Source organism: Quercus robur, chromosome 3 (assembly GCF_932294415.1).
Source record: "Quercus robur chromosome 3, dhQueRobu3.1, whole genome shotgun sequence".
Lineage (NCBI taxonomy): Eukaryota > Viridiplantae > Streptophyta > Magnoliopsida > Fagales > Fagaceae > Quercus > Quercus robur.
In genome coordinates this window covers 398,585-423,160 of record NC_065536.1, presented here as the reverse complement: position 1 = coordinate 423,160, position 24,576 = coordinate 398,585, and the positions used below count along the sequence as shown (strand labels likewise).

Here is a 24,576-nt window from a genome sequence, read left to right as displayed (position 1 = left end):
GTCCCATACTGAGAAACTTTGTAAAGCCATTATTAGACCTCTAGGAAAGCCAAATAGAAGGCTGCAAGATACCATATATATAACGAGATGGGTTGTTGGTAGTATTTCTGAAAGACAGTTGCTCTCCAGAATCTTGTGAAACACCCTATCTATGATCATGACCTCGAATGCCAATTGATTGCCAAATTTAAATACCTATACTTAAAGTTGTGAAAATTTTAGTAACTTCAATCAAATTCTGAGGACCAATACGTACTAAACCCAAATGCTCAGTGGATACAGTACATTCTCATGATCAGTTTGGAAGAAACCTGAATGCAGGGCAACAAAATAATATGACCAAAACTACAAATGATACGGCATCTTCCGCTAAGGTCTCTAAGGATCCGTTTGGTTGGAAGGATAGAAAAGTAAGAGAATAGAAAATAGAGAGAAGATGGAAAAGTGGGAGGATAGAAATGTTTTTAGTTTTCCTCATTTGTGTTTGGTTGAGAGGGTGGAAAAGTGAAGGGATGTAAAACCTTTTGGTTTGGTTGAAAAAAAGGTTAGTAAGTTTCTCAAAAATAGAAAAAAAAAATGTTAGTATAAATTTACCATCATGTCCCTCTTAAATAAAATAAAAAGTAATACATTATACTTTTAAAAAAAATTGTGTATAGTTGAAAGTGGACATTTCAAAAAATAGCATAAGAAGTCATCCAAAAGAGTGTTCTTAAAAAAATAATAAATAAAAAAAATTTAAGAAAAGAAGGAAAAGAAGAAGAACCCACCATGTCCCGACAAACATTAGAATGACCAAAGTTTTGATAATCATTGGTAAAGATATCAAAGCATCCTACTTGATGTGTAAGCAAAGACATCTAAATTCTACTTTTATTGCAAGTCATTTATTTAGATTTCGGCCTCTTATATATACATTGCTATAGATTTATCGTAATTCATTTGAGAATAATAAAAATGTAGTCATCAAAGGCACTCTTTCTGTGGATGTAAGTCATTAGGCTAAATCATGTAATTCTCATTTCTTATGCTCTCTTCTTCTCTATATTAATTATTTTATTCTAACATGGTATTAAAGCCACTACTAAATCCTGTAATTCTCATTTCTTATGCTTTCTTATTCTCTATATTAATTATTTTATTCTAATATGGTATTAAAGCCACTATTTTGAGTTTAAGATGTCTCAAGTGTTTCTGTATATAGTCTTTGTTTTTCTAGACATCCGTAGGTTGCCTCTATCTTGTATAGTCAAACTTCTCTATTGTACCTCTCCGACATCCCTCCATTGTTGCTCACCACTACCATTAGTAGTTGCCACTGTGGACAGACCACTACCATCACTGATATTCTAGTATCCAACTATAAAATAGAAGTATAAATACTATATTTTTTTTTTAATACTTATTTAAACCACCGTGTACCCTTGACATTAGGGGTGTTTACCAAACCACAAAAACCGCATCAAAACCACCCGCAAAATGGCATAACTACTCCACACCGCAAGTAACAGTGCACCACACCGCAAGTAACAGTGCACCACACCGCACTGCACTGCACCCTTTTTATATATTAATATATTTATTTATTTTAATATTAAATATATTATTAATAGTTTAATAACCTTCGTTTTCCAAAAAAAAGTGTACTAGGGTATTAAACTATTATAATATCTAATACACATTATTAATATTTTAATACCCTAGTAGCTAGCCATCTAACTCACTGTATCAACTTCAACAAAAAAAAAAAAAAAAAGTATCACTCTCTCATTCTCTATCTTAGCGTCTCAGCCCTTAGGGCTGTTCGTTCACACCTTGCTACCATAATTTAAACAATTTCTTGTTGGGTTTACAATTAATACTTGTTTTGGATTTGTAATCCATTTCATGCTTTGCTTTAGACTTGTTTACATTATGGTTTTGATAATTGAAACTTGAAATTAGTAGGCATGACTAGCATTGCTTTGAGTTTGAGTAATTCATTTTTGCTTTGTACCTAGTGTTTCACATAAATTCTTTACTTCATATTCTTGATCTAAAGTGAAGAGCATTAGATTTTGATAGTTGAAACATTTAAGTTGCTTACCACTGTACCATGTTCAAATTACTTGACTTCATTTAAATGTTTGATGTATACCTAAGAATCTGAGATAGTGATATTACTGATATATGTTAAATTGTATGGTAATATATTTTGAATTTTTATATAGTAGGTGTATTATGGGTTGAGATAGTTATATGTGTTCAATTTTTGTTATATACTAGGTGTATTATGGTTCTTGAAAACAAAAGTTTGGGCTAACCTAAACCAACATAGTAAATGTTGATTAGGAGAGTCAGTCCAAAATAAAGAAAAACTAGCTCAATAGTTTAAAACTTGGCACCAAAAGGGAAAAACCAATTTTGGGGTTGAGTAGGAAAAGCCCAAAATTTGAAAAATATATCGACTTCAAACTATTCAAACCTCATCTTATATATTGCATTGCACATGTGATCGCAAAAATGAGGTGTGGTGCGGTTATTTTTATGGCTGAACCGCACTACACCACACTACGAACACCCCTACTTGATGTGATATTTACTTCACTAGTATAAGTTATTATGGAGTGAAGGAGGTCAAAGGCTAATGTTCTAGTCTTCAGGAGGGAGTTTCACACACACACACACACATATATATATATATATATATACTTAGATTAGGTTTTAGTAGATTTCTATCTCACATATATGGTTTCGGCATGGTTTTAATGGGAGATGGAATTTGGGGGGGGGGGGGGCTTTGCTCATACATTTGGAGTCGTTGAGTCCTCCTATTGAGGGTGGAGATAAGATGACATGGTATTTGGGGTCGAAGGGAGATTTTGATATAAAATCCTTTTTACGGTGTATTGAGGGGATCTAGCTCTATTACTTTTCACTGGAAGAGTATTTAGGGTGTGAAGGCTCCATGTTGTGTGTCGTTTTTTGTTTGGATAGTTGCATGCGGGGGAAGGTTCTCACAACGGACCTTTTTGAGGAAACGAGGCTTCACAATTATGGATCGGTGTTGCCTTTGTAGATGTTAAGGGGAGAGTGTGTGGATCATCTGCTTCTGCATTGTGGTGAGGTATTTCAGTTATGGGGCTTTGCCCTTAGGTCTTTTGGTGTTTCTTGAGTTCTACCTAAAGGGTTATTGACTTACTGGTCGGTTGGAGGAATTGGTTGGGGATACATTCTTCAAATGTTTGGAATTTGGTATCATATTGTGTGATATGGATTATTTGGAAGGAGAGAAATAATCGCATATTTGAAGATTTGATACTTTTTGTGTATAAGCTCTTAGCTTTGTTTGTGACCACGTTGTTTGATTGGTCTCGTGTGTGGGGATTTACTTTTATGAAATCTATTTCGTTGCTTTTAAATATACTATCTTTTTGTATATAAGTTGTTATGTTTTCCTTTATTGCTTGTACATATTTCCTTCATTTACTTCTTTTTAATACAAAATTTTCTTACCTATAAAAAAAAATAATAATTAAGGACCAAATTAAAATATTAGAGTGGGTTCCGGTTAGCTCAACTAGTAAAATTTCTGATGGTTAAATAAGAAATCTGGAGTTTAATTCTCGCCTATACCAAAAATCAATTACTATTTTGATTTGGTAATAAAGAGCTATCATCAAGAGCGAATTATTTCATTAGTTAAAACTCTAAAAAAAAAATTGGAGAGGTTACGGTCTTCAAAAATATGGGATAAAGAGTGAAAGGAATGAGTGATGATAGGACACGTGATCTCCACGTGCCTCAAAGTAGACTAAAACCGCAGCAGTGCGCGGGAAGGAATTCATATGATCCCTAGTTTTAGCCAAAAACGAGACTCCCTTTTCATCTCATCTCATCTCCCACTGACTAAAGTAAAATTCACCCAAATCCAGGAAAATGGGTATCAAGGTATTTGCTTTTCCAACCCCTTTCTCTCTTTGATTTCTAAAGTGCTAGTTTTTATTGCAGATTTTTAATATATGATTTTTTTTTGGGTGTGTGTGTGTGTGTGTGTAAATTGATGATGGGGTTGTAGGGTTTAACAAAGCTCTTAGCGGACAATGCACCGAAGGCCATGAGGGAGCAGAAATTTGAGACCTATTTTGGCCGCAAAATCGCTATAGACGCCAGCATGAGCATTTATCAGTTCCTCGTACGCATCTTTTTTTTTTTTTTTTTTTTTTAAATAAAATTTTTATCTGGGGCTGAGTTAATATGTTAATTGAACATGTATGAGCCTTTGTGAATGAGTATTTATTAGGATTTAGCATGTGGGTTTGCTTGAATTTTGGTGCAGATTGTTGTGGGAAGGAGTGGGACTGAGATGCTTACAAATGAGGCTGGTGAAGTTACTAGGTACCCTTTACAAAGTTATCTCTTTTTTCGATTAAATAAGCATGTGTTGGTGGGTTTTTTTTTTTTTTTTTTTTTTTTTCCCTGAAATTTAGCTTAGTTTGTGTTTTGGGTGTGGTTAGTTTTGAGCTGGGTTTCATTTGAACTCTTTGTTTTCTAAATATTGATATGGGTTTCTCTTGGGATGGTTTGTAGTCATCTGCAAGGCATGTTTTCACGGACAATTAGGCTTCTTGAAGCTGGAATGAAGCCAGTGTAATTAAATTCTCTACCTTGCTCTTTGTTTTCACTTTGTTAAAGTTTAGGCAGTCATCTCCATGTTATACTTGGTATAATTGGTGTAGTATGTGCTTTTGCTAAACAAGTTGAAGTTTCTGTTCAGCTATGTTTTTGATGGGAAGCCTCCAGATCTGAAAAAACAAGAGCTGGCAAAACGGTGTTTTTCTATCACAGTTTAGTTCTTTGTTTAACATAGATGACATTTGTTAAGCACATGGTTAATAGTGGCTTTCATGTTAAACTTGTGGTGTAGTTACTCAAAGAGGGCTGATGCTACTGAGGATTTGGAAGAAGCCAAAGAGGCATGTGCATATTGCTTTCTTTGTTCACTTTCCCTTGGTTTCTATTTTATCATTAGTTTACAACATGTGTAATGTAGCTGCCTTTTGTTGTCATTGCAGGCTGGCGATAAGGAAGCCATTGAGAAATTCAGTAAACGAACAGTGAAGGTGAGTTCTTTTCCATATCTCTTTCTTTTCTGTTGTCAAATGTGGTTTACGATTACTGTGGAACATTAACACTTAGCACTATATTCCTGAACACTTGTTTTTTTGCTATTTATCAAGCAAGAAATTGTAAAGGTTGGGGTCTACTGAAAGTATGATTTATGTGAGCTTTTGATGCCATGTTCTTCTTACTTTTGCAGGTGACAAAGCAGCACAATGATGACTGCAAAAGGCTCTTAAGACTCATGGGAGTGCCTGTGATTGAGGTGATATTATGTTATAAAATAATTTTTCACTGGTGAGAGTTAAAGTGTAGCTAAAAATTTATTCTTCTTGTGATGTACCTGTGTGGTTTTGGTTTCCACAGGCTCCTTCAGAAGCAGAGGCACAATGTGCTGCTCTTTGTAAGTCAGGACAGGCAAGTTTCTGTCTGCTTTGTGATTATTTTATGTTCATGAGTAAACCTAATGGAAAAGAAAGTATTACATTGTGTTTTCTGTGGTATTTGAAACAAGTTATTTTGTTTCCCTCAACATTTTTTTAAGGGTTTATTTTGTCATATGCTTTCCATGTGCTTTTTTATTTTATTTTATTTTCATGTTTGTACATTATTTGTGTTGTTGATCTTATTTTCCATAGTGACTTGTTCCAAGGATGGATTTGGGCCTTCCAGTCTACTGGAAATAGTTGGATTCATTTCCTTTCTGTCTGTTGCCCAAACATGTTCATGGTAAATGATGTGTTAAGAGTCTAATGAACTTTTATTGAATTCAGGTTTATGCCGTGGCTTCTGAAGACATGGATTCCCTAACGTTTGGAGCTCCTAGGTTTCTTCGTCATTTGATGGATCCTAGCTCGAGAAAAGTTCCAGTGATGGAATTTGAAATTGCAAAGGTACTTACTGGTTCTAACTCTGATATAATTGCTTGCCAAAATCGTTGTAGCTCAATTGGCACATCTTGGTGTTTCTAACGAAGATGTCCAGGGTTCAAGTCCCTCCTCTCCTCCCTTGTAATTATCAAACTCTGATGTAATTGCTTACTATATTAATTCACTGTTCTGATAATGACATCCTTTCAGATTTTGGAGGAGCTAAATCTTACTATGGATCAATTCATTGATTTATGCATTCTTTCTGGATGTGATTACTGTGACAGCATTCGAGGTATTTGGGTTTTTCATTTGCAATAATCAATCTGATATAATATATTACTTTTACACACACATATGTATGGCTTGAAAATTTAATTATGCATTTAGTATTTAGTGCAATTATAAATTTATACTACAGGAATTGGGGGGATGACTGCTTTGAAGCTCATTCGTCAGCATGGCTCTATAGAGAATATACTGGAGAACATAAACAAAGAGAGGTTTTCTCATTTTAAAGCTTGAAAGCTGCTGTACTATGTATATTCATGTATTTGACCTGGTGAAATGATTCAAATAAACTTATTTGTTGAATTTCTTTTGGAATATTAGGTGCATGTGTAATTATCATTGAAAAAATTCCATTGGGTCCTGGGTGTTCAATATAGTACCATCTTTTGCTTTAACCATCATTTTTCAATACTTTTTTTTGACAAGTTACCATCATTTCAATACTTTCTAGAGCTCTGTGTTATTAGTTATTACCATGTAAAATTTTAATTCATCTAAATTATCTAATTATATCATGGAGCTTTCTAGCATTTTTTACTCGATGATGGGTGTGCTTTTATTTGTGTATTTACTGTTCCTTTTTCAGCTCTAATTGTACATTCTATAATCAGGTTCCAAATACCAGATGATTGGCCATATCAAGAAGCTCGGCGGCTTTTTAAAGAACCATTAGTCTGTACTGATGAAGAACAACTTGAGATTAAGTGGACTGCTCCAGATGAAGAAGTAATTAATTTTTAGTTGAAAAGTGTTTATATTATATTGTCTTTTTTGAATGTTTTGCATGTTAGAGAGATTACATTGTTTTGTCATTTTTACAGGGTTTGGTAACCTTTCTGGTGAATGAAAATGGGTTCAACAGTGACAGAGTGACCAAGGTGTGCCCTTCTAAATCACTATAAAGTTCTTACATTGGCTTGCTATAAGTTTATATCGTTCGTTCTGAATAATGAGGAAAGACCTAAATTATTTCTTGGTTTCTCTATCTATTTAGGCAATAGAGAAAATTAAAGCAGCCAAAAACAAGTCAACACAGGGCCGGTAGGTGATGCTTATAGGAATAAGTTCTTTAACTTTCTGTTTTCTTTGGCTAATGATGCCTAATACTATTGCTATATATTTATTTTGCAGATTAGAATCATTTTTTAAACCAGTTCCTAATACATCTGCACCCATTAAACGGAAGGTATGTTTAAGCTATGCATTTTGAGCATCTCTTGGTTTTTTTCCCTGGATATGCCAATATTTATCTGTGGTTGGAAGATAAAATGTTTCTATGTTCTAACTCTGCATAATTTGATGAAATCATTGAACTTGGATCACTCATAGTACAAACAAACTTTAGTTATTACCAAGAAAAAGACTGCTGATTAATACCTAAAGAAAAAACTGCTGATAAGCACTCTTGATGCTGGGAGCACAACCCAGATTATTTCAGATTTTCTTCCAGATTTTATTTTGAAATTTTGTACTTGATTTCTTTTTTACTTTTGAATTTGATTTTAATGTTGTTGAGGATCTGTGTTTGGTTTGACGTAAAATGTTTTCCTAGTCTAAAATAATTTCAGGTGAAAACATTTTCCAGATTAGAAAACATTTTCAGGTGTTTAGTTGCATTCCATAAAAAGCTCTAGAAAATATTTTCGGCGTTTGGTTGTTTTCCTGAAAATGCTCTAGAAAACACATTTTCTACTAGTTTTTTACATTTTCCCAGCTTCCAAACAGATACTGTAATAGAAAATTCCAATATATAAACCCAAAGAAACAAAAAACAAAAACAAAACAAAAAAATTGAACATTCATCAAACTAGAGAGAGAGAGAGAGAGGTTCATGGGTGGGTTGATGGTTTGATCTGGAGGCAGTGGCAATGAGATTGAGGTGGCAACGACAAGCTTGAGGCAGAGACGATGAGATCAGTGGTTCGATCTAGGGATGGGTGGTCATGGTGGTTGGCGTTAGTGGCTGGGTGGTCCGATCTGCTCATGGGTGGGTTGCTCGACTGGTGAGGATAAGGGCAAAGTTCAGCGGTGGAGGTGGCTGTTGGTTCAAGCTCTCCTCTCTACTACCTCTCCTTGCTTGGGGTGTGTAGGGCATGAGTGTGAGAGTGAAGGCTGAAAATGAAATGCTGTAAAAATGAAAGTGTAATTGATTTTACACTCTAGGCAGCCTTATTTTACAGTCAAAGGGAAATTAATTTCAGTTTGACCAGGTTTTTCAGTCCGCCCAAACACCCATAAGGTTGTAAAATGTTTTCAGTAAAAGTTTTTCACCCGAACCAAACACAGGCTTAAAATGTAATCCCTCAAGCCTATTATATAGAGGCTCCAGGAATGGTTTGAAGCGATACAATTTGAACAAGAAATTATTTATTAGAGATGTTTGCCTAAGCTTTGTGGTGATTCTAAGCACCCTTAGGTGGTGAAGCCTAGGGAATTAGGTAGATTCTAGAATCTAGATGGTGAAGCATAAGATTTGTCCTGTTCTTCTTTCTTCCCTGTTGTTTCTATTTTCTACACTTCCCATCCTACATTAGTTCTTCTTATCTAGTAAGTTTGCTTTTGCGTTTGTTGGTTCTTATTCCTTTATATTATTAGTTTACCTCTCAATCTGTTTTCTTGGTCTTGCTGAATATTAATTTTCACCTGTGCATTTGGTATAACTTATTTTAGTGAACAAAGAATAAGCTGGGGTTTGACTGAGCTGTACCAAAGGAAAAGTGAAGCTTTAAAAAGATGAACCTAAGAAATTAAGCTGGCTTAATTTATAAGATAAGCTGTAACAAACGGGGTTATAACGTGCATTAGCTGAAAGGTCAGGATGAAATAGCACAATATCTTTGTTCTCTCTCTCTCTCTCTTAAATGTTAATAAATTTTCTTAAAAACTAATTAATGTTTCTTTGTGCTGCAAGTATCTGTGTGTCTTATTTTAAAAACTTTCCTGAAAGTTTGTCTTCCCCACTACTTACTGATCCAAAGCTTCTGCTTCTTTTCATCAAATTTCTTAACCTTTCTCATCCCATAACTATTTGTGGCAGATCACCTTTTCCTTCAAAACCTAAAAAATTAAAACACAGTGGAAAGCCTTCCAAGTTTGTATAGATCTCTTAGGATGTCTAAACCTGATTGCCCACCTTGATTTCTTGCTACACTGAATGACAGGGAAGTAAATGCGTGCTTAGATCACCCAGACCAGCAACTGGGAATAAGATGCTTTCTTTGCAAGCTTGTGGGTCCAGGCCCAAGGTCCTTGGCAGCCTGAGCTTGCCAATCCAATATCTGGGTTTCAAGCACTCCACGTCATTATCCAGAGGTGTCTGCTTCGGCACATGAAGCTGAAAACCCTGGTGAACCATCAGAGCCAATCTATGCGTGTTTCTATTCCACTTAAATCATTTAACAGCATCAGAGTTTTTCATATAGTGATTTTTGTTGGGAGAAACTTACCCAAAAAATAACTTTTGTAGGAAGAAAAGAACTGTTGCTATTTCTTCTTTACCTTAATACTATAATGATTATCATTTTCCCCTCGGGTATGCAATCTGAAAGGAGGAATAGTATTTGATAACTTAGTTTGTAATTTAGGTCCCAGATCTCTAATGTCTTGGAGCTCAATGCTGAATTACTAATTAGCTTAAATATTTGTCCATAAATTTCTTCCACGTACGTAAGTTTACCTTTGATTTGCCCTAGATAGTTTACCATAACAGACCGACTTTGCACTGCTTACAATAAAATCTAAAAGTTAAGGTGATGTGGGGCTGAAGGTAAAAAGAGTTGATTCAAGCAAACTGGACTATCATTTAAACAAGAACTTACTCTCCTATCAAGCATTTAAACATTGTGTCTCATGTCAGAGACTTTTTTTTTTTTTTTTTTGGGGGGGGGGGGGGGGGTGGGGGTGTTATTTTTTCTTGCTCCACTCGGTTCTGTAGGGGTTGAAATTTATAAATAATGTTGGATGTAATTTTTAATGGATTTTTTTTCCCAATTAATAGCACAATGGCTTTACAGTTTATATGCTGTGGTTTGCATTGCTTTTAGTTCACAATCCCAGTTTTCCTTTTTTTGGTATTTGTAGTTCATTATTCATTTTGTCAGTAAAGTCTTCTTTGGCATTCAACAATCTGCCTACTGTTTCCTGCAAGATTTACTTGTAAACCCTGGAATTAGTTAACTTGCCTGATTGCATCACTCCATATCATTGATAAGGTAGTTTGCTGATCATTGTGACAGGAAACACCAGAGAATGCTGCTAAAGGTAATGCTAACAAAAAGTCAAAGGCTGGTGGTGGTAGGAAGAGGAAGTAATTTGAATTGGCATTTCAATCTTGAAATAGACTGATGTAGCAAACTGAATTCGGATTAGATTAGAATTTTGAAATCAGTGAAGTATCCTTCCGTTCCATTGTATGTTTGTTTATTTACTATTTTTTCCAATATCACTATCTTTACAACTAATGATTGCATCGTAATGGTATGGCTAGAAGTAGTTGATATCTTGTGTGTGATCCCTTATACAATTCATTGGCAACATCTGCTATGACTATATACTTGTGGCAAGTAGATTTTCAACAAAAGTTATGCTACCATTTTCGGGTTCTGATTAAGTGTAGGGTGGTCTTTCTTTTCTTCTCTCACACCAGCAACAAATTAAAGAAAAATTGTGGAAATCAAGAGGTCGTACCTATCGTGCCATTTGGTTAACAGTGTCCATGGAAACTGTTATTCTCAAATAATATTTGAATTGAAGTCTACTTGATCCGGTGCTTAAAATTTGTGCCTGTACAAGTTATAAGCTGCGTGACAGGTGGGAATTCTTGTGCCTAAAGGAATTTGGTGTTCGTTGTTCATTTTCATTAATAAATTAGAGAAATCTTGAAGCGTTGCCAGTTCATTATGTGCAACATGTTTATCTTTTATGTTTCTCTACCAAAAAGTTTATGCTGTACCGTATTGGGGTGATATGCGATGGTTTAATTATCAAAATTTTATAATCCTTTTTAAGTTTGATCAAAGAAAGGTGTAATAGAATTTCAGACGCTGTGAAAGAGTTTTCTCTTTAGGGTCTGTTTGGATATCGTTTATTATTGAAAACTGAAAATACTGTAACAAAATAATTTTTAAATGTGTGAATAATGTCGTGAAATTCAGTTTTAAAAAAAAATTGCTGAAATCCGTACTTACGGGTCTCGTAAACAGTGCACGGAACTCAGAAAAAACATACACATGCATTTTTTTTCCTTTTCATCGCAATCCAAACCCAGCCTTTGTATTGTAATTGTAATTAAGAGTTCACTCAGAGAAAACAAGATAACGAGGAGGAAGATTAATAAGCACGCAAGGGTTGTAGTGCAATGTTTTTGTGTTGGGGGAACTTGGTTTGGAATCCTTCCTACCTCACTCGCTAGCAAAAAAGATTTAACTTAAAAAAAGACAAAAATGTATTAGCGTTACTTTTACTCCTGGAATGAATGATGTATATAATGTTAATTGCTTAATGGAAAGCTGGCTTCCTGTTCAACCGGGGGTGTGATGTGTCTCTTCAAAATGCCACCCCCTCCCCACTCTTCCCATTGAAGGCACATTCTTTATCAATATATTAATGTCTGAATGAAAAGGAGCTTGATTTTATGAAGGATGACTGCGCCATTGAGGACTGATTGTACTGATTCAGATAGGCAGTGCTGCAGGGACGAGCGGAAGACCGAACAGACTTTGGCTTGGAGAGGGGAGAACTGCATGTTGGTGGCTGCATACAGTAACAGAACATCTTCTGTCATATTCTTTGGAGATTCTGACCTTTTACCCTTAATTTTTAAAAAAATTGGCAATATACCCCTGTTTGCAAACTATATAGGAGCGTGCCCCTATTTTGATACTCGATTATCTTAAAATCGAGTTCAATTAAATACTCAATTTGTAGAAAATCGAGTTATGCCCGATCAAACTTAAAAAAAAATATATTAAAAAAAAAATTGCATAGAACTCGAGTTTCAAGAAATCGAGTTCCATGCAAAAAAAATTTTTATAAGTGTGATCGCTCCATATTCAGGAAGCCCTATAGTGGCGTTTCTAAGCCCTATAGTGACGTTTTGAAACTCGACTTCCCTAAAATCGAGTTCCATGCTTTTTTTTTTTTTTTTTTTTTTAGTTTTATTCGGCATAACTTGATTTTCTACGAATCGAGTATTTCATTGAAACTCGATTTTAAGTTAATCAAGTATCGAAACAGGGGCATATCCCTATATAGTTTCGAAATAGGGGCATATTGCTAAATTTTTTAAAAATTAAGGGCAAAAGGCTAGAATCTCCCATATTCTTTGCATGAAAAATAGCTCTCTTATGTATCTAAATATGCGTGACTAGTCTTCCCCCCCTCTGTACTTGGTCGTTTGTCTCAATAAAATTCCATTATTCCTAAGAAAAAAGAAAATCGAAATTGAAAGATCATGACTTGATGAGGGCAAGGGTCATAAGTTCAACATTTAACAATTACCATCATACCAGTCTCAAAAAACAAAACAAAACAAAATAGATGATATCATACACGGTTCCACCAAAAATAAGAAAAAGTATATATAATAACCTTGTGATGAGCTTCTTAATTGATCCTATGGTACACAAATGTGCCCTCGAAGACAAATAGAGAGGCATGATATGCCACATGATAACAATCAAAATTGCATTGTTATCCTTGCTACTTTTTAAGGGGGAGGGGATCGCCAATTTTCTTCCTGTACAACAATGAATGGCTGCTGCTGTCAACTAAAATGCCTAAACGCATAACAAAATAATGAACCGAGGTCCTCAAAGTGAATGCAAAATACTCTCCCAAACCAATAACATTGGCGATGTCAACATCATTCAGAATTTCTAATACTGGATTTTGACCCCCCATAAAATCTACATATTGGCAATCAGCAACGTGGCTACACAATGATTCCTTCACAGGCCATTTCTGTACTTTCTTTGCTTGGCATCATCAATGTGGAACATAAGCTACAAAATGAGGGAGGTGCAGACCAATGATTAAAAATAAGCATGTGCTCAAGATGCTAAAATTTCTCAGAAGAGACCAAAACTTTGAAAAAAAAAGGGTGGGGGGGATTCACCATTACCTTAGTCCCTACATAAAATGTCACAAACATACCACCTAGAACAGGCAGTCCTGCATAAAAGAATTTTGCATTAGCTCCATATCTTCCTTTGTCAAAGCAAACAAGGAAACCTAGGTAAAACCGTAAAAGGATATGAGATTTAGGCATACCTTCTTTTTGAAGGAATTGAGATACCAACCAATTAATGCCTGATGGTCCAATAACATAACCAACAAGGTTTGCAACCTACAAAGAACAGCTTAAACGGTAATGTATGAAGTTTGATACATGTTCATAGGGAATAACATTTGAATAAGACATCTGTAATTATATAGCATTTTTACAGTATTTTCATAGCACCATGTAACCCACTTCTTTTCATTATTTTTTGTTTGGTGGCTACATTTATTTTTGGATAGGGAAGAAATCTTTATTAAATGTTAGGACTGCTTCAATCAAAGAAGATGAAGTGGCCTAAAAAAAATATGTACAAACAGCAAACACAAGAAAAGAAATTATGTACAAGAGAATAGAGAGTCTATGAACAAAGAGAGGGAATCACTAGAAGTGAGCCCCCCAAGCACAAGTGCTTGCAACAAACTTATTGATATGGTGTTTATGTACTTTTTGCAATAAATGTTTATGTACACTACATGTGCATGCAATGCAACTCATTTCAACCAAGTACCTTGTACTCCTCTATGTAAGTATCCAAGAAAGGTTATGTAGAACACAACTTAATGATTTTTATTTGCTACTTTCCTCTCTTGTACTTCACTGAGACCAATTCCAACCCATGCACTAGCATATTCGTGCATGCCGTGAAACTCATTTTAACCACTTACCTTGTCCACCTTTACCAAAGAATCCAAGAAAGATTACCTAGAAAAATTCAACTTAAAGCTAAGAGGGTTTAACCTTCTTAAGAGCGAAAAAGCAGCATTTCTTTGCTAACAAAAGACAGAGACAAGTGTCTTCTCATTTTAAATTCCAATTCAAAGAATACATGCCATTAACTACTCATTTAGAATTTTTTTCTTATTCACGTTAATAAAAAATGTCAGACTAGTTTCTAGGCAACTTTCAGAATGAGGACTCGGACATAGTTACTTCCTCAAGTGGAAACTTGATATTGTTCTAATGGCATTTGCTTTTAACTACTCTGTTACTACCTAGAAATCCATATGTATTTACCAATTTACATATGCATCACATGCTAATTAATTAATCGCAAGTTATTGAGGAACAATTTAAGGAATATAACACTGATTTGTGTATTACTTAAAATTAGTGTAGGGACACACCATGAGACAAGTGATTGTGACAGCACCAGCAACAGCACTAAGTTCACGAAAGACAAACTGCCCCAAAGCACTCTCAACCTGAAATTAAAACATAGTTGAAAATCATACGTCAAGAATCTTGTCAGACAGATATAATTTTATGAAAAGCAAGATGATGTTGCTGCACTGTATTTATACCTTCAATGACAAACACAAAAAAACAATAATAACAATCTAATAATGCATTTTCTCACTACTTTGGTGCAGCAATAGAATTTCTATTCATCCATTCATAATAACTTTATGTCTTCAGCTAAAGTGTGACTGTATTTTGCTTTTGCAAAGGTTGCATCTTTAATGCCTAGAGGAGCCTGTTCAATTCCACATGACAGAGTCATTGCCATGTCTTATTTATAAATGTGTAATCTGTATCATAAAAGTACACTGAAACACTTTTTTCAGGTCAGTGCTGTTTATGCTGAAGAAGGTGATGATAATTGGTAGGGGCCATGTGGCTTCTAAAACAGCTCCTTTTGTCTAATGTAGAATATCTGGATAGAGAAAAAAAAGAGGCATTCAAAGGGGTGAAGTCCATCACCCAGCTCAAGATGGGTTTTTTTGAGCTTGGGTTTGAATCTTTCCTTCTCACCTGCTCCTGGGATGTTCACCGCTTCATCTCTTCTTCCTCAATTGGGCTGTCTTCCCCATATGGAATTTATTGATTGTTTGCCACTTCTGAGATAAATTTTGTTCTTTTTTCTATATATTTACTTTATTTATTTTTCCTGTTTTGGTGTCTTTACTTGTATATTTCCCACGTACTTGGGTGCTGCCACTTCCTTTTAGCTGTCACTTCTTCCTTTTACTTAGCCAAAAGAATAAATAAAAAAAAAAAAAAAAAAAAAAGCCACTCAACCAAGGTGTACTATGAAAGGTATTGGTAGTCATTCTTTGATACCCTATATTTTCGGAAATAAGTATTATTACAAATCATAATGCCTTTCTGATTGTTTGGTATCAGATGATTCTTGATAGGCAAAAGCAAAACCACTAGCCAAATGCAACTCAATCACAATCAAGTAAATCACAGCAAACAGAACTGGGAAGGATAGACAGACATCACCTGCAACGCATTTGCTGTTGATTTCAGTATCATTTCCGGAATAAAGAACAAACATGTTAACCACGCCCAAGAAAGAAGCTTCCTAATGTCAAAGACAATAAGAACTCGTAAAAGGTGTAGCTTTGAACAATCTTCTGCTACTATTTTACGGAACAGAAAGAAGCGATTAAGAAGAAAAACTTGGAGGCAAGAAGTACCATTCTAAATCATGCCATATTGCAACAAATGTGAATATAACCCATACGTTCAGTAGCTTCTTCTGAGATCCCCCTAGAGGAATGTACATATACCTAAAATTGCAATCATTTATAAAATACACATGCCATAGTCAAAGATGGGATTGCATGAGAAAAAACAAATATAAAGGATTTGAAATGATTTACCTCACAAGCCATTTGTTGTAGGAAGCATGCCAGTTTTTCCAAAATCCTTCCAAGTTATGGCAATTATTAATACACCTTGGCATATTCTCTGGGGCCTCAATGCCACATATCTACAAGTACATAATTACAAAGATGTATTTAGACACCAATGCTTAAAGGTTAAAGGTTACAGCTTTCTTCAACTGAACTTAAGATGGAGCTAATTAGGGCTAGACTATCCAGTGCGGATGTAAAAGAAAGCTGCAGTTCAGGATAAAATGAAGCCAAAAATTATAATTGCTTGTAACATACCAGTGACCAAAACCGAAAATAGCGCCAGATAAGAAAAAACTTCAGCCACATGAAGTTTAAGACCTGACCAGAATAAGAATAAAGATTAAAAAAGTATTACGATTATTTCGACCACCAAAATTGAGGAAACTTAAGTCAAAATAAATACAATCTAGAATTCAAAAGGAAATTTCAACAAAGAGAATTAATATCATTTCCCCGTTTCTCTAGAATTTGCATAATTGCTCAAGGTTTCATGTAAAGCATGACAATGAAAACCTTCTTTGCAGCAATGGATAGGTCCTTACTCCTGACAAAGTTTTTCAGTGTCACTCTCGCTGACTTGAATAATTTTGAAGTTTCAGAACAATGTTTGGTTCATTAGAACAAGGGAAGGATGCATTATTTCCCAATTTGGGAACCATGTTCAAGGATCTATCTGGAATCATGCATAAGGGCATTTAGTATAATAGACTGACAGTATGATGCCATATTCTGTAAGGAGTATACTGATGGCCACGTCATGGATGTTCTAAAGGAGATGTTTGGAGACAAATTATAGGATCCATGGAGCAATTAAAAAAAATTCCAACTTTTGAATATTGATAGAGATACAGTAAACAGTACTCTTATTTCATGCCCATATATACAATAGCTGTAAGTGGTCTATTTCTAGAATTAGACACTTAATCTTAGCAAAATGCTAACAAAGGTGTCATCTATCATTTCCAAAATTATAGAGCTTAGGTTCCCAATAAAATATGCACGCACACACACACATAGGGCTCTACTATGTCTTCTTATTCATGGATGAATTGTTTTCCTCGTACATAATAAGATTCACCTCTTACCCCATATCCGATGATGAACACATCCGTAGGAGATAACTGTTTCCACAAGCCACTAGCCATTGCAGAAAGAAATGTTATTACTAGACAATAAGATTGGACAGAAAAATCTAAAAAATAGGTGTACCCTTGAGTTTCTAAGAGACTCACCTGATTGCAAAGGCATTGTAATGAAAGAGATGTGTCATTAGCTCCATTAGGAGAAGACTGAATACCCAACGCAAACCATACCAAGTCGCATCTCTGACTGAATAATTATTCTGAGGTACATCTAGCTGCAAAAAATTTGCATTAGAGTAGTAGACTACTCAAAAGAGTTTTCTGAGAACATTAAAGAAATCTAGTTGAGTTGATAATGCACTAGTACAAATGGTTTTTGCTATAGCTTGGAAAATTAGAAAGAGGAGCTAGCAACAAGGAGGGCTTCAAGATTGTTGGGTTAGCTTAACAGTTCACAAGAAGGATCTGACTACATTTAAAACTTAGCTATTGCTGCTAAATCCAGTAAAAGTTCAACCATAGAGGATATCACTAAGACTACTTTTATAGAAATGGGACATTACTATGGAAACGAAAAGAAAAAGTATAATTGACATACAAGTCACATACCTGTGAAGCAAATGCATTGAAGCTTATAATTGGCCCAGCAAGGTAGAGGGGAGCATATACCAAGTAACAAATGTATATACTTAAGGAATACTTGTCACCCTGGACACTTCTCTCCTAGAGAAGCATAACAAAAGTCATGAAAAAGAAAATATTTTCAGGTAATTAACAAAACCAATTTTAAAAAAGATAAAATAAAAATTTTGTTCAGATGAAGCAAATAAATGGATAACAGCAACTATAAAAATGATGTTCTCATGCTTAATTGCAGCTAATAAGTTAACCTGTAAAAGTTGGTAGCAAGTTTTTCCTGACTTACAAATATGGCAACGCTGAACATGCTTCTGCAAATACCAGAATGTGAGAATCAGCAAAGCTGGTTTCTTAAGTAGGAATGTTTTAAATCCATGATAATCATTTGTATAAATAGAAAAATCTTAAGCAAGCATGTGTTTTAGTGAACCCAGGATCAGGAACCATATATATTTCAGGGTACAAATAATCAAATAAACCATATTACATACAATAAAATCTGACAGATATATGAGAAAATAAAATGGCAGGAACATGACAGTGTACTAGATATAATCACATAAATACTGTAAGCTGGTAGTTGGCAAGCACGTGAAAGCTCCACCAGAACATAAAATTCCACTATTGACACAGAGTAGTGACAAGATATGAACTCTCTAAAGAAAATGAAAAAGCTGATGAGTGCTGATACTAAACCATAAAGAGAGATGCATATAATTTTTTATAGGTACCATAAAGCAAGATGCATTAACACATAAAGATACACCAGTTTAGGGTGTTTTGGCCATTATTGTGGAACAAGTTTTTAGGGAATGAAACTGTCATTGCCACAAACTTAGCAGATTGTGTTGATCTCCTAGTAGACAAGGTAAGAATCCTTTAAAAAGAACTACATGCCTATTAAGCATAGAGCAAGCAATCCCATAAAATAGGAAGAAGGAAAAAAGAAAGGTGGAAAATGGAAGTCAGAGAGAAACAAATACCTCTTGATCAAAACAAGAATCTTGATCTGCCCAATGGTAATCATATCCAAAGCTTATCATGCGCAAAACAACTGTCAAAAAAATAAAACAAAGCCATATAAAGAAACAATAGAATAGTTGCTGAAGTCTCAATATCTACAAGTAGAACCTATTATTTTGCATTATGCTTCATTGTAAATGAAAACCTTTCTTCTATTGATAACTCAAAGCAAAAACAACTAGTGTGGTTTACTTATTAATTGAATCAAGAATCAGAATAAAAGCATAATTTTGGAACTAATATCCCAACAAATGAAGATGTAAGGAAATACCAAAGTTAAAGCAAATATGCCATCTAAAGGTGCCTCGGAAGTTGTCCAAGTAAGCCCACTGTTGCCTAGGGACAATATACAAACGGAACTGTGTTGAGCAGATATCACATAATATCTTGCACTTAAGATATATTCAAAAGTACATTAGTATTTAATAAACAAGCTAATAGAACTTACCCTATTATGGAGAATGAATATCCTTCATAAACGCGGTTGCATATAAGAAAAAAGATATTAAAACTCCAGAGTACAAGTAAGAAGTACTTCTTTCGTGCAAATATCTGCAGAAATATAAGTCTAGTAAAATACAAGCAGAATTAGAAACTTCAGTCGATAACAATTACAATGAAAGCTACAATAATAACCAATTGAAAGGAAGAGATCACTAATCTAATATAACAAAGCATGCGAGTTACAAAAAGGAGGGAACAAAAAAAGACACATTTGTCACTCTTATGTAATGATGAACTTAACTAAGTCCTAAAATTTTGCAAAATCAAATGGAATAGAAAACAAGCATAAGTAGAAACCCTAAATTTAGAGTCAGTTTTTACAAATATGAAACCTATTCAAGTCAAGAAGTATTACGTCAACAACATTTTCAGAACAATTAGGTGGTAAGTTGTTATTAATTCTGATTTGAACCCACCACTGAAACTAATTTTCTGCCCACTAGTAACAATCTAATGCTAGGGAATCCTTAAGTGATATTCTTGGCTTTGCCTCAACTCCTTCGCTCGGTAAGTACCTTGGGATTCCTATTATGCATCCGAGGTCCTCGCCCCATGAGTACAACTTTGTTTTGGATAGGGTTAAGCAAAAACTTGCAGGATGGAAGGCGAATATGCTTTCCTTTGCGGGTCGAGCTGTCCTTATTCAAGCCTCTTCTGCTGCTATACCATCCTATATTATGCAGTGCACTAAGTTACCGGGAAGAATTTTGGATGGGATTGATCGGGTAAATAGAAATTTCCTATGGGGAACCACGGATACCGCCAAGAAGATCCACTGGGTGGGGTGGAAAAAAGTTACTAGATCAAAAGAGGAAGGGGGGCTTGGTTTGCAGGAAGCTAAAGGTAGAAATACAGCCCTCCTTGCCAAGCTTAATTGGCGGCTGCACACAGAGAGCGAAGCTTTGTGGGCGCAAGTCCTTTGGCAAAAGTACCTTAACAATAGAAGGCTTAATGCTAGAAATCCGGACAGATTACCATGCTCCCAGGTCTGGACAGCCATAAAAAGAGGTAGGGAGACCTTCAAGAAGGGTAGTTTGATGATGATTAGCAGGGATAGTAATATTAGTTTTTGGAGGGGCAATTGGCTGAGTAAAGGCCCTCTCCGGAATTTGATTCAAGGGCCTCTAACTCAAGGTGCAACTCAATTGGAAGTTAAGGATGTCCTTACAGATACGGGGTGGGATTGGAGCAAAATTCCTTTTGAATTGCCTTTGGATGTAAAATCCTTGATTCAAGCCATACCTACACCCTTCACTAGTAGAGGAAGGGAGAGAATCTCTTGGATGGGCAATCCAAGAGGCACTTTTGATTTAAGGAGTGCTTACTCCATTGCCATGGGAGCGGAAGCTGACTTGGGTGTGCATGATTTTGGGTGGATTTGGAGGTTGAACACTTTGCCCCGCATCAAGACCTTCTTGTGGATGTGTGCTCATGGAAGTATAGGGGTTAAGGCTTGTCTTGTGAAAAGAAGAGTAGTTGAGGAGGAGTCATGCCCAATCTGCCAAAGGGCCTCGGAAACAATTCTTCATGCTCTTAGGGACTGCCAAAATGTTAAAGAAGTTTGGCGGCAGCTGGGAATTCAAAGGACTGACCGAGTTTTTTGGACTAGCAACTTACAAGATTGGATCAAGATCAATAGCAAAGATAGGGGAAGCTGTTTTCAAGGTAATCCTCCATGGAATATTTTATTTCCAGTAGCAGTTTGGAACTTATGGAAGAGTAGAAACATGATTATTTTTAAGAGGAAGAGCCAAAACCCAAATCTTTCCAATGTAATCGTGAACCAAGCTATGGAGTTTCTGTGTTATGTGGCTTCTCCTAGGAGCCCAACTCGTGTTGTGACTAGAAGCATCAGATGGGAGAAGCCAGCAATGGGATGGAAGAAATTGAACACCGATGGGTCGGTTTTGGGTAGACTTGGTCAAGCAGGCTGCGGTGGTGTGGTTAGAGATGATAATGGGAGTTGGATAGCGGGTTTCACAAGGCATATAGGTTCTACAAACTGTTTTGCAGCTGAACTTTGGGGTCTAAGGGATGGTCTCAGCTTGTGTCTTTCTCTTAATATTCCATGTCTTGTTGTAGAGTTGGATGCTAAAGCAGTGGTTGATGTCTTAAGGAACTACAACTATGACAACACTATTATATCTCCTATAATGGATGATTGCAGGAAGCTACTATCCTGTTTTCAGCAAATTCAGATCAAGCACTGCTACCGGCAAGCTAACAGATGTGCAGACTTGTTGGCCAAAATGGGAGTGGAGCAGGAAATAGAATTTCTTAGTTTTTTGAATCCGCCTGTGGATGTTTTGCAATTGCTTCAGGATGATAGGATTGGTTTGTATGTAAATAGGACCTGCCATGGGCCTGTGTCTTCTCTTTGAGTTTTAATATATCGCCTATTTACCAAAAAAAAAAAAAAAAACAATCTAATGCTTATAAATTATTGTGAAATGTTGTGGTGTCATTAAAGTCACATAATTGGTGAAATTTAAAATGTTAGAATGACATAACAATCAGAAAGCAAGTTTATGAAAATGGGCAAAGACAGGAACTTTGATAGTAAAAAAGAGCAAAAAATAAGATGTTATAGCCTAACAGTGTCAAACAGGAAAATGGAGGTGAAGGCAGAAGAAAACGCACCTTAACTAGAAGATAATTAAGCAAAGCGATTGCTAAGATGAACACAATGCTGCCAACGAAAGAAAGAAAGATAAAAACACAGAGAGAGAGAGAGAGAGAGAGTTGAAGAAATGGGGGGAAAAGGCAGGCAGGCATACCAAGCTCCGTGCAAATAAGTAAGGTAAATGAAAGAAATGAAAAGCCAAAGGAAAGACATTCCTCTGGCTTTGAATCGAAAACAGGCTCTGAATGCATTGGCGGCCAAACCCAAAATCGCAAAAACGATTGTAAGAATCGGTAAATTCGCTCGAAAGTTCCTCCATTGCGCATCTGACATATCCTAAACATATACATAAAAATTAGGAATTTAAAAGAAAAGAAAAAAAGAGAGAAAGAGAGAGAGAGTTAATACATTGGAACGATGAGTGAATTTGGAGAGCCAGGGTGAGGCTGAGCGTAAGCCGTAGAGTTGGGAGTGATAATCTGTAATTTAATTTAAAAGAATGAGAAATGGAAAGAAACAGAGAAATTAGGAAGGAGAATAGGTAGCGTACCAGTGGAGAGACGAAGGGATCGTTGGATGACGAAAGAGTAGAAGGCGATGGCGTATACTATCAGAATAAATAGCTCTCTTTTATCGCTGCTGCTACTTTCCATTTTCTTCTTCATCTCTATCTCTATCTCTATCTCTATCTCTGCTTTCTGATTACAGGGACAAGAACCTTTCTTTCTCTTTCTTCTCCTTCATTCACTTTCACTTTGACTCTGGCTGCAAATAAACGACATGACGTTCTTGTAACACCGCATATATGTCGTTTGCCCCAACCAATGTTTCCTCTTTTTTCTTTTTCCTTTCGGTATTGTATAATTTGTATATTCCCCTGCCTACTGTCTATACAAAACTTACTTTTAAATTATTATTATTATATAGGGTAAAATACTATTTTTATCCCTAAATTTTGTCAAAAGTTTGTTTTTTATTGCTAAACTTTAAAAATTTCTTTTTTCATCCCTACACTTTGTAAAGAATTTTTTCAATAGATTAGAAACAAAAATACGAATGAAAGAAAAAAAAAAAAAAAACTTTTTTCAATAGTTTAAGGATAAAAATAAATTTTTGGTAAAATTTAAAGACATAAATAAAATATTTTCAATAGTTTAGAGACAAAAGATAAACTTTTTTTTTTTAATAGTTTAGGGATGAAAAATGAACTTCTTAAAAACTTTTGATAAAATTTAGGGACCAAAATAGTATTTTAACCTATTATATATATCAAAGAAGATAATTATGTTTGCAAAGTGAATTTATAAAAATACATTATATTTTTTAAAGAGAAACAAAATAGAGTATATTATGAATGTGCTTTACAAATATCTTATTCACTTAAAGTAAATAAAATAATACGTATAGTCTTTGTATAATAAGATAAAGAAATGCAAAACTGACCCTTTCAGTTTCTTCAGATTTCATTTCAGTCCTTTAACTTTGCTTTTATTCATTTCATTTCTCTAACTTTCAAGTTTATTCAACTAAGGCTTTTCCATCAATTTTTGTTATATGTTGTGGTTAATTTTTAATTCTATTAATTTTTCTTTTAATTTTTTAAATTAAAAAAATTCAATTAATGATTGAAAAATATTTTCTAGGTTTTTTTTTTTTTTAAATTTTAACAAAAGTTAACGGAAAAGCCTTAATTGAATAAATCTAAAACTTAAAGGACTAAAATGAATGAAAGTAAAATTAGAGGGTTAGTTTTGCATTTTAGCCTAAGATAAATCTATACAACTTTAAAACACAAATGTATAATATAACTCAATGGCACAGTTGCAACTTGGAACATACCTTTTGTGTGCGGAAGGGTTGTCGGCGTTGATTAGAAAGAAGGAGGCTATGGGGCTGCTTAGGGGAGTGGGGGTGAGTAAACAAGCACCGATGGTTTCGCACCTTTTCTTTGCGGATGATAGTATAATATTTTGTAGAGCTACAATGGAGGAATGTAAGCAGGTGGCAGAGGTTTTGGATACCTATGAGAAGGAGTCGGGGCAAAAGATCAACAAGGATAAAACGTCCTTGTTTTTCAGCAAGAACACAAGGGCCAATATCCAAAATGGGGTGAAGAACATATTCGGTGCACAGATTGTACAACAACATGAGAAATACTTGGGTTTACCTCCGATGGTGGGAAGGGGTAAGAAAAAGGCTTTCAATCGTATCAAAGACCAAGTAAGCAGAAAAATAGCGGGATGGAAGGGGAAGTTATTGTCCAATGCCGGTAGGGAAGTCCTGATTAAGGCTGTTGCACAAGCCACCCCTACCTACACCATGAATTGTTTCAAGCTTCCTGATTCTTTGTGCTCGGAAATAAACTCTTTGGTTGGGGGTTTCTGGTGGGGAAAGAAAGAAAGTGCTCGGAAGATAGCTTGGGTTTCGTGGGAAAACTTGTGCAAACCAAAGAAGGAAGGGGGTATGGGCTTTCGAGACTTAAAAGCGTTCAATCTCGCGCTCCTGGCCAAACAAGGTTGGA

The 24,576-nt window shown here is 35.3% G+C and overlaps 2 protein-coding genes across 3 annotated transcripts; one reads left to right on the top strand and one right to left on the bottom strand.

Annotated features, from left to right (window-relative positions):
• The first annotated feature begins 3,763 nt into the window (after positions 1-3,763).
• LOC126716572 (flap endonuclease 1) lies at positions 3,764-10,761 on the top strand. The gene is made up of 18 exons (XM_050417390.1): positions 3,764-3,930; positions 4,058-4,174; positions 4,319-4,377; positions 4,570-4,629; positions 4,757-4,810; positions 4,907-4,955; positions 5,055-5,102; positions 5,300-5,365; positions 5,467-5,517; positions 5,874-5,993; positions 6,180-6,264; positions 6,391-6,472; positions 6,872-6,986; positions 7,082-7,138; positions 7,255-7,301; positions 7,392-7,446; positions 9,422-9,606; positions 10,496-10,761. Exons 1-17 carry the CDS (start codon positions 3,919-3,921, stop codon positions 9,590-9,592), a joined length of 1,248 nt encoding a protein of 415 aa, XP_050273347.1. The 5' UTR covers positions 3,764-3,918; the 3' UTR covers positions 9,593-9,606; positions 10,496-10,761.
• A 2,078-nt stretch (positions 10,762-12,839) lies between these two features.
• Positions 12,840-22,773, bottom strand: LOC126716571 (membrane-bound O-acyltransferase gup1). 2 transcript variants are annotated; one of them, XM_050417388.1, is made up of 19 exons: positions 22,606-22,773; positions 22,464-22,534; positions 22,210-22,391; positions 22,073-22,121; positions 19,377-19,480; positions 19,200-19,264; positions 18,889-18,959; positions 18,157-18,216; positions 17,876-17,989; positions 17,417-17,541; positions 17,270-17,321; positions 16,440-16,502; positions 16,149-16,258; positions 15,963-16,055; positions 15,766-15,847; positions 14,664-14,741; positions 13,530-13,605; positions 13,381-13,430; positions 12,840-13,261 (listed from the first exon to the last, which is right to left on the bottom strand). In XM_050417388.1, exons 1-19 carry the CDS (start codon positions 22,718-22,720, stop codon positions 13,208-13,210), a joined length of 1,614 nt encoding a protein of 537 aa, XP_050273345.1. In that variant the 5' UTR covers positions 22,721-22,773; the 3' UTR covers positions 12,840-13,207. The 2 variants fall into 2 exon arrangements, with proteins under 2 accessions (XP_050273345.1, XP_050273346.1); XM_050417389.1 differs by lacking the exon at positions 18,157-18,216.
• Between the last annotated feature and the right edge of the window lie 1,803 nt (positions 22,774-24,576).

Bases quoted from the DNA above. Each gene is read 5' to 3' on its own strand.
- LOC126716571 (XM_050417388.1), bottom strand. From the start codon at position 22,720: ATGAAGAAGAAAATGGAAAGTAGCAGCAGCGATAAAAGAGAGCTATTT. The intron at 22,535-22,605 runs GTACGCTACCTA...ATTAAATTACAG, and splicing joins ATCCCTTCGTCTCTCCACTG to ATTATCACTCCCAACTCTAC. The intron at 16,056-16,148 runs GTAAATCATTTC...TTGCAATTTTAG, and splicing joins TACAACAAATGGCTTGTGAG to GTATATGTACATTCCTCTAG.
- LOC126716572 (XM_050417390.1), top strand. The intron at 5,366-5,466 runs GTGATATTATGT...TGGTTTCCACAG, and splicing joins TGGGAGTGCCTGTGATTGAG to GCTCCTTCAGAAGCAGAGGC. The intron at 7,302-7,391 runs GTAGGTGATGCT...TTTATTTTGCAG, and splicing joins AACAAGTCAACACAGGGCCG to ATTAGAATCATTTTTTAAAC.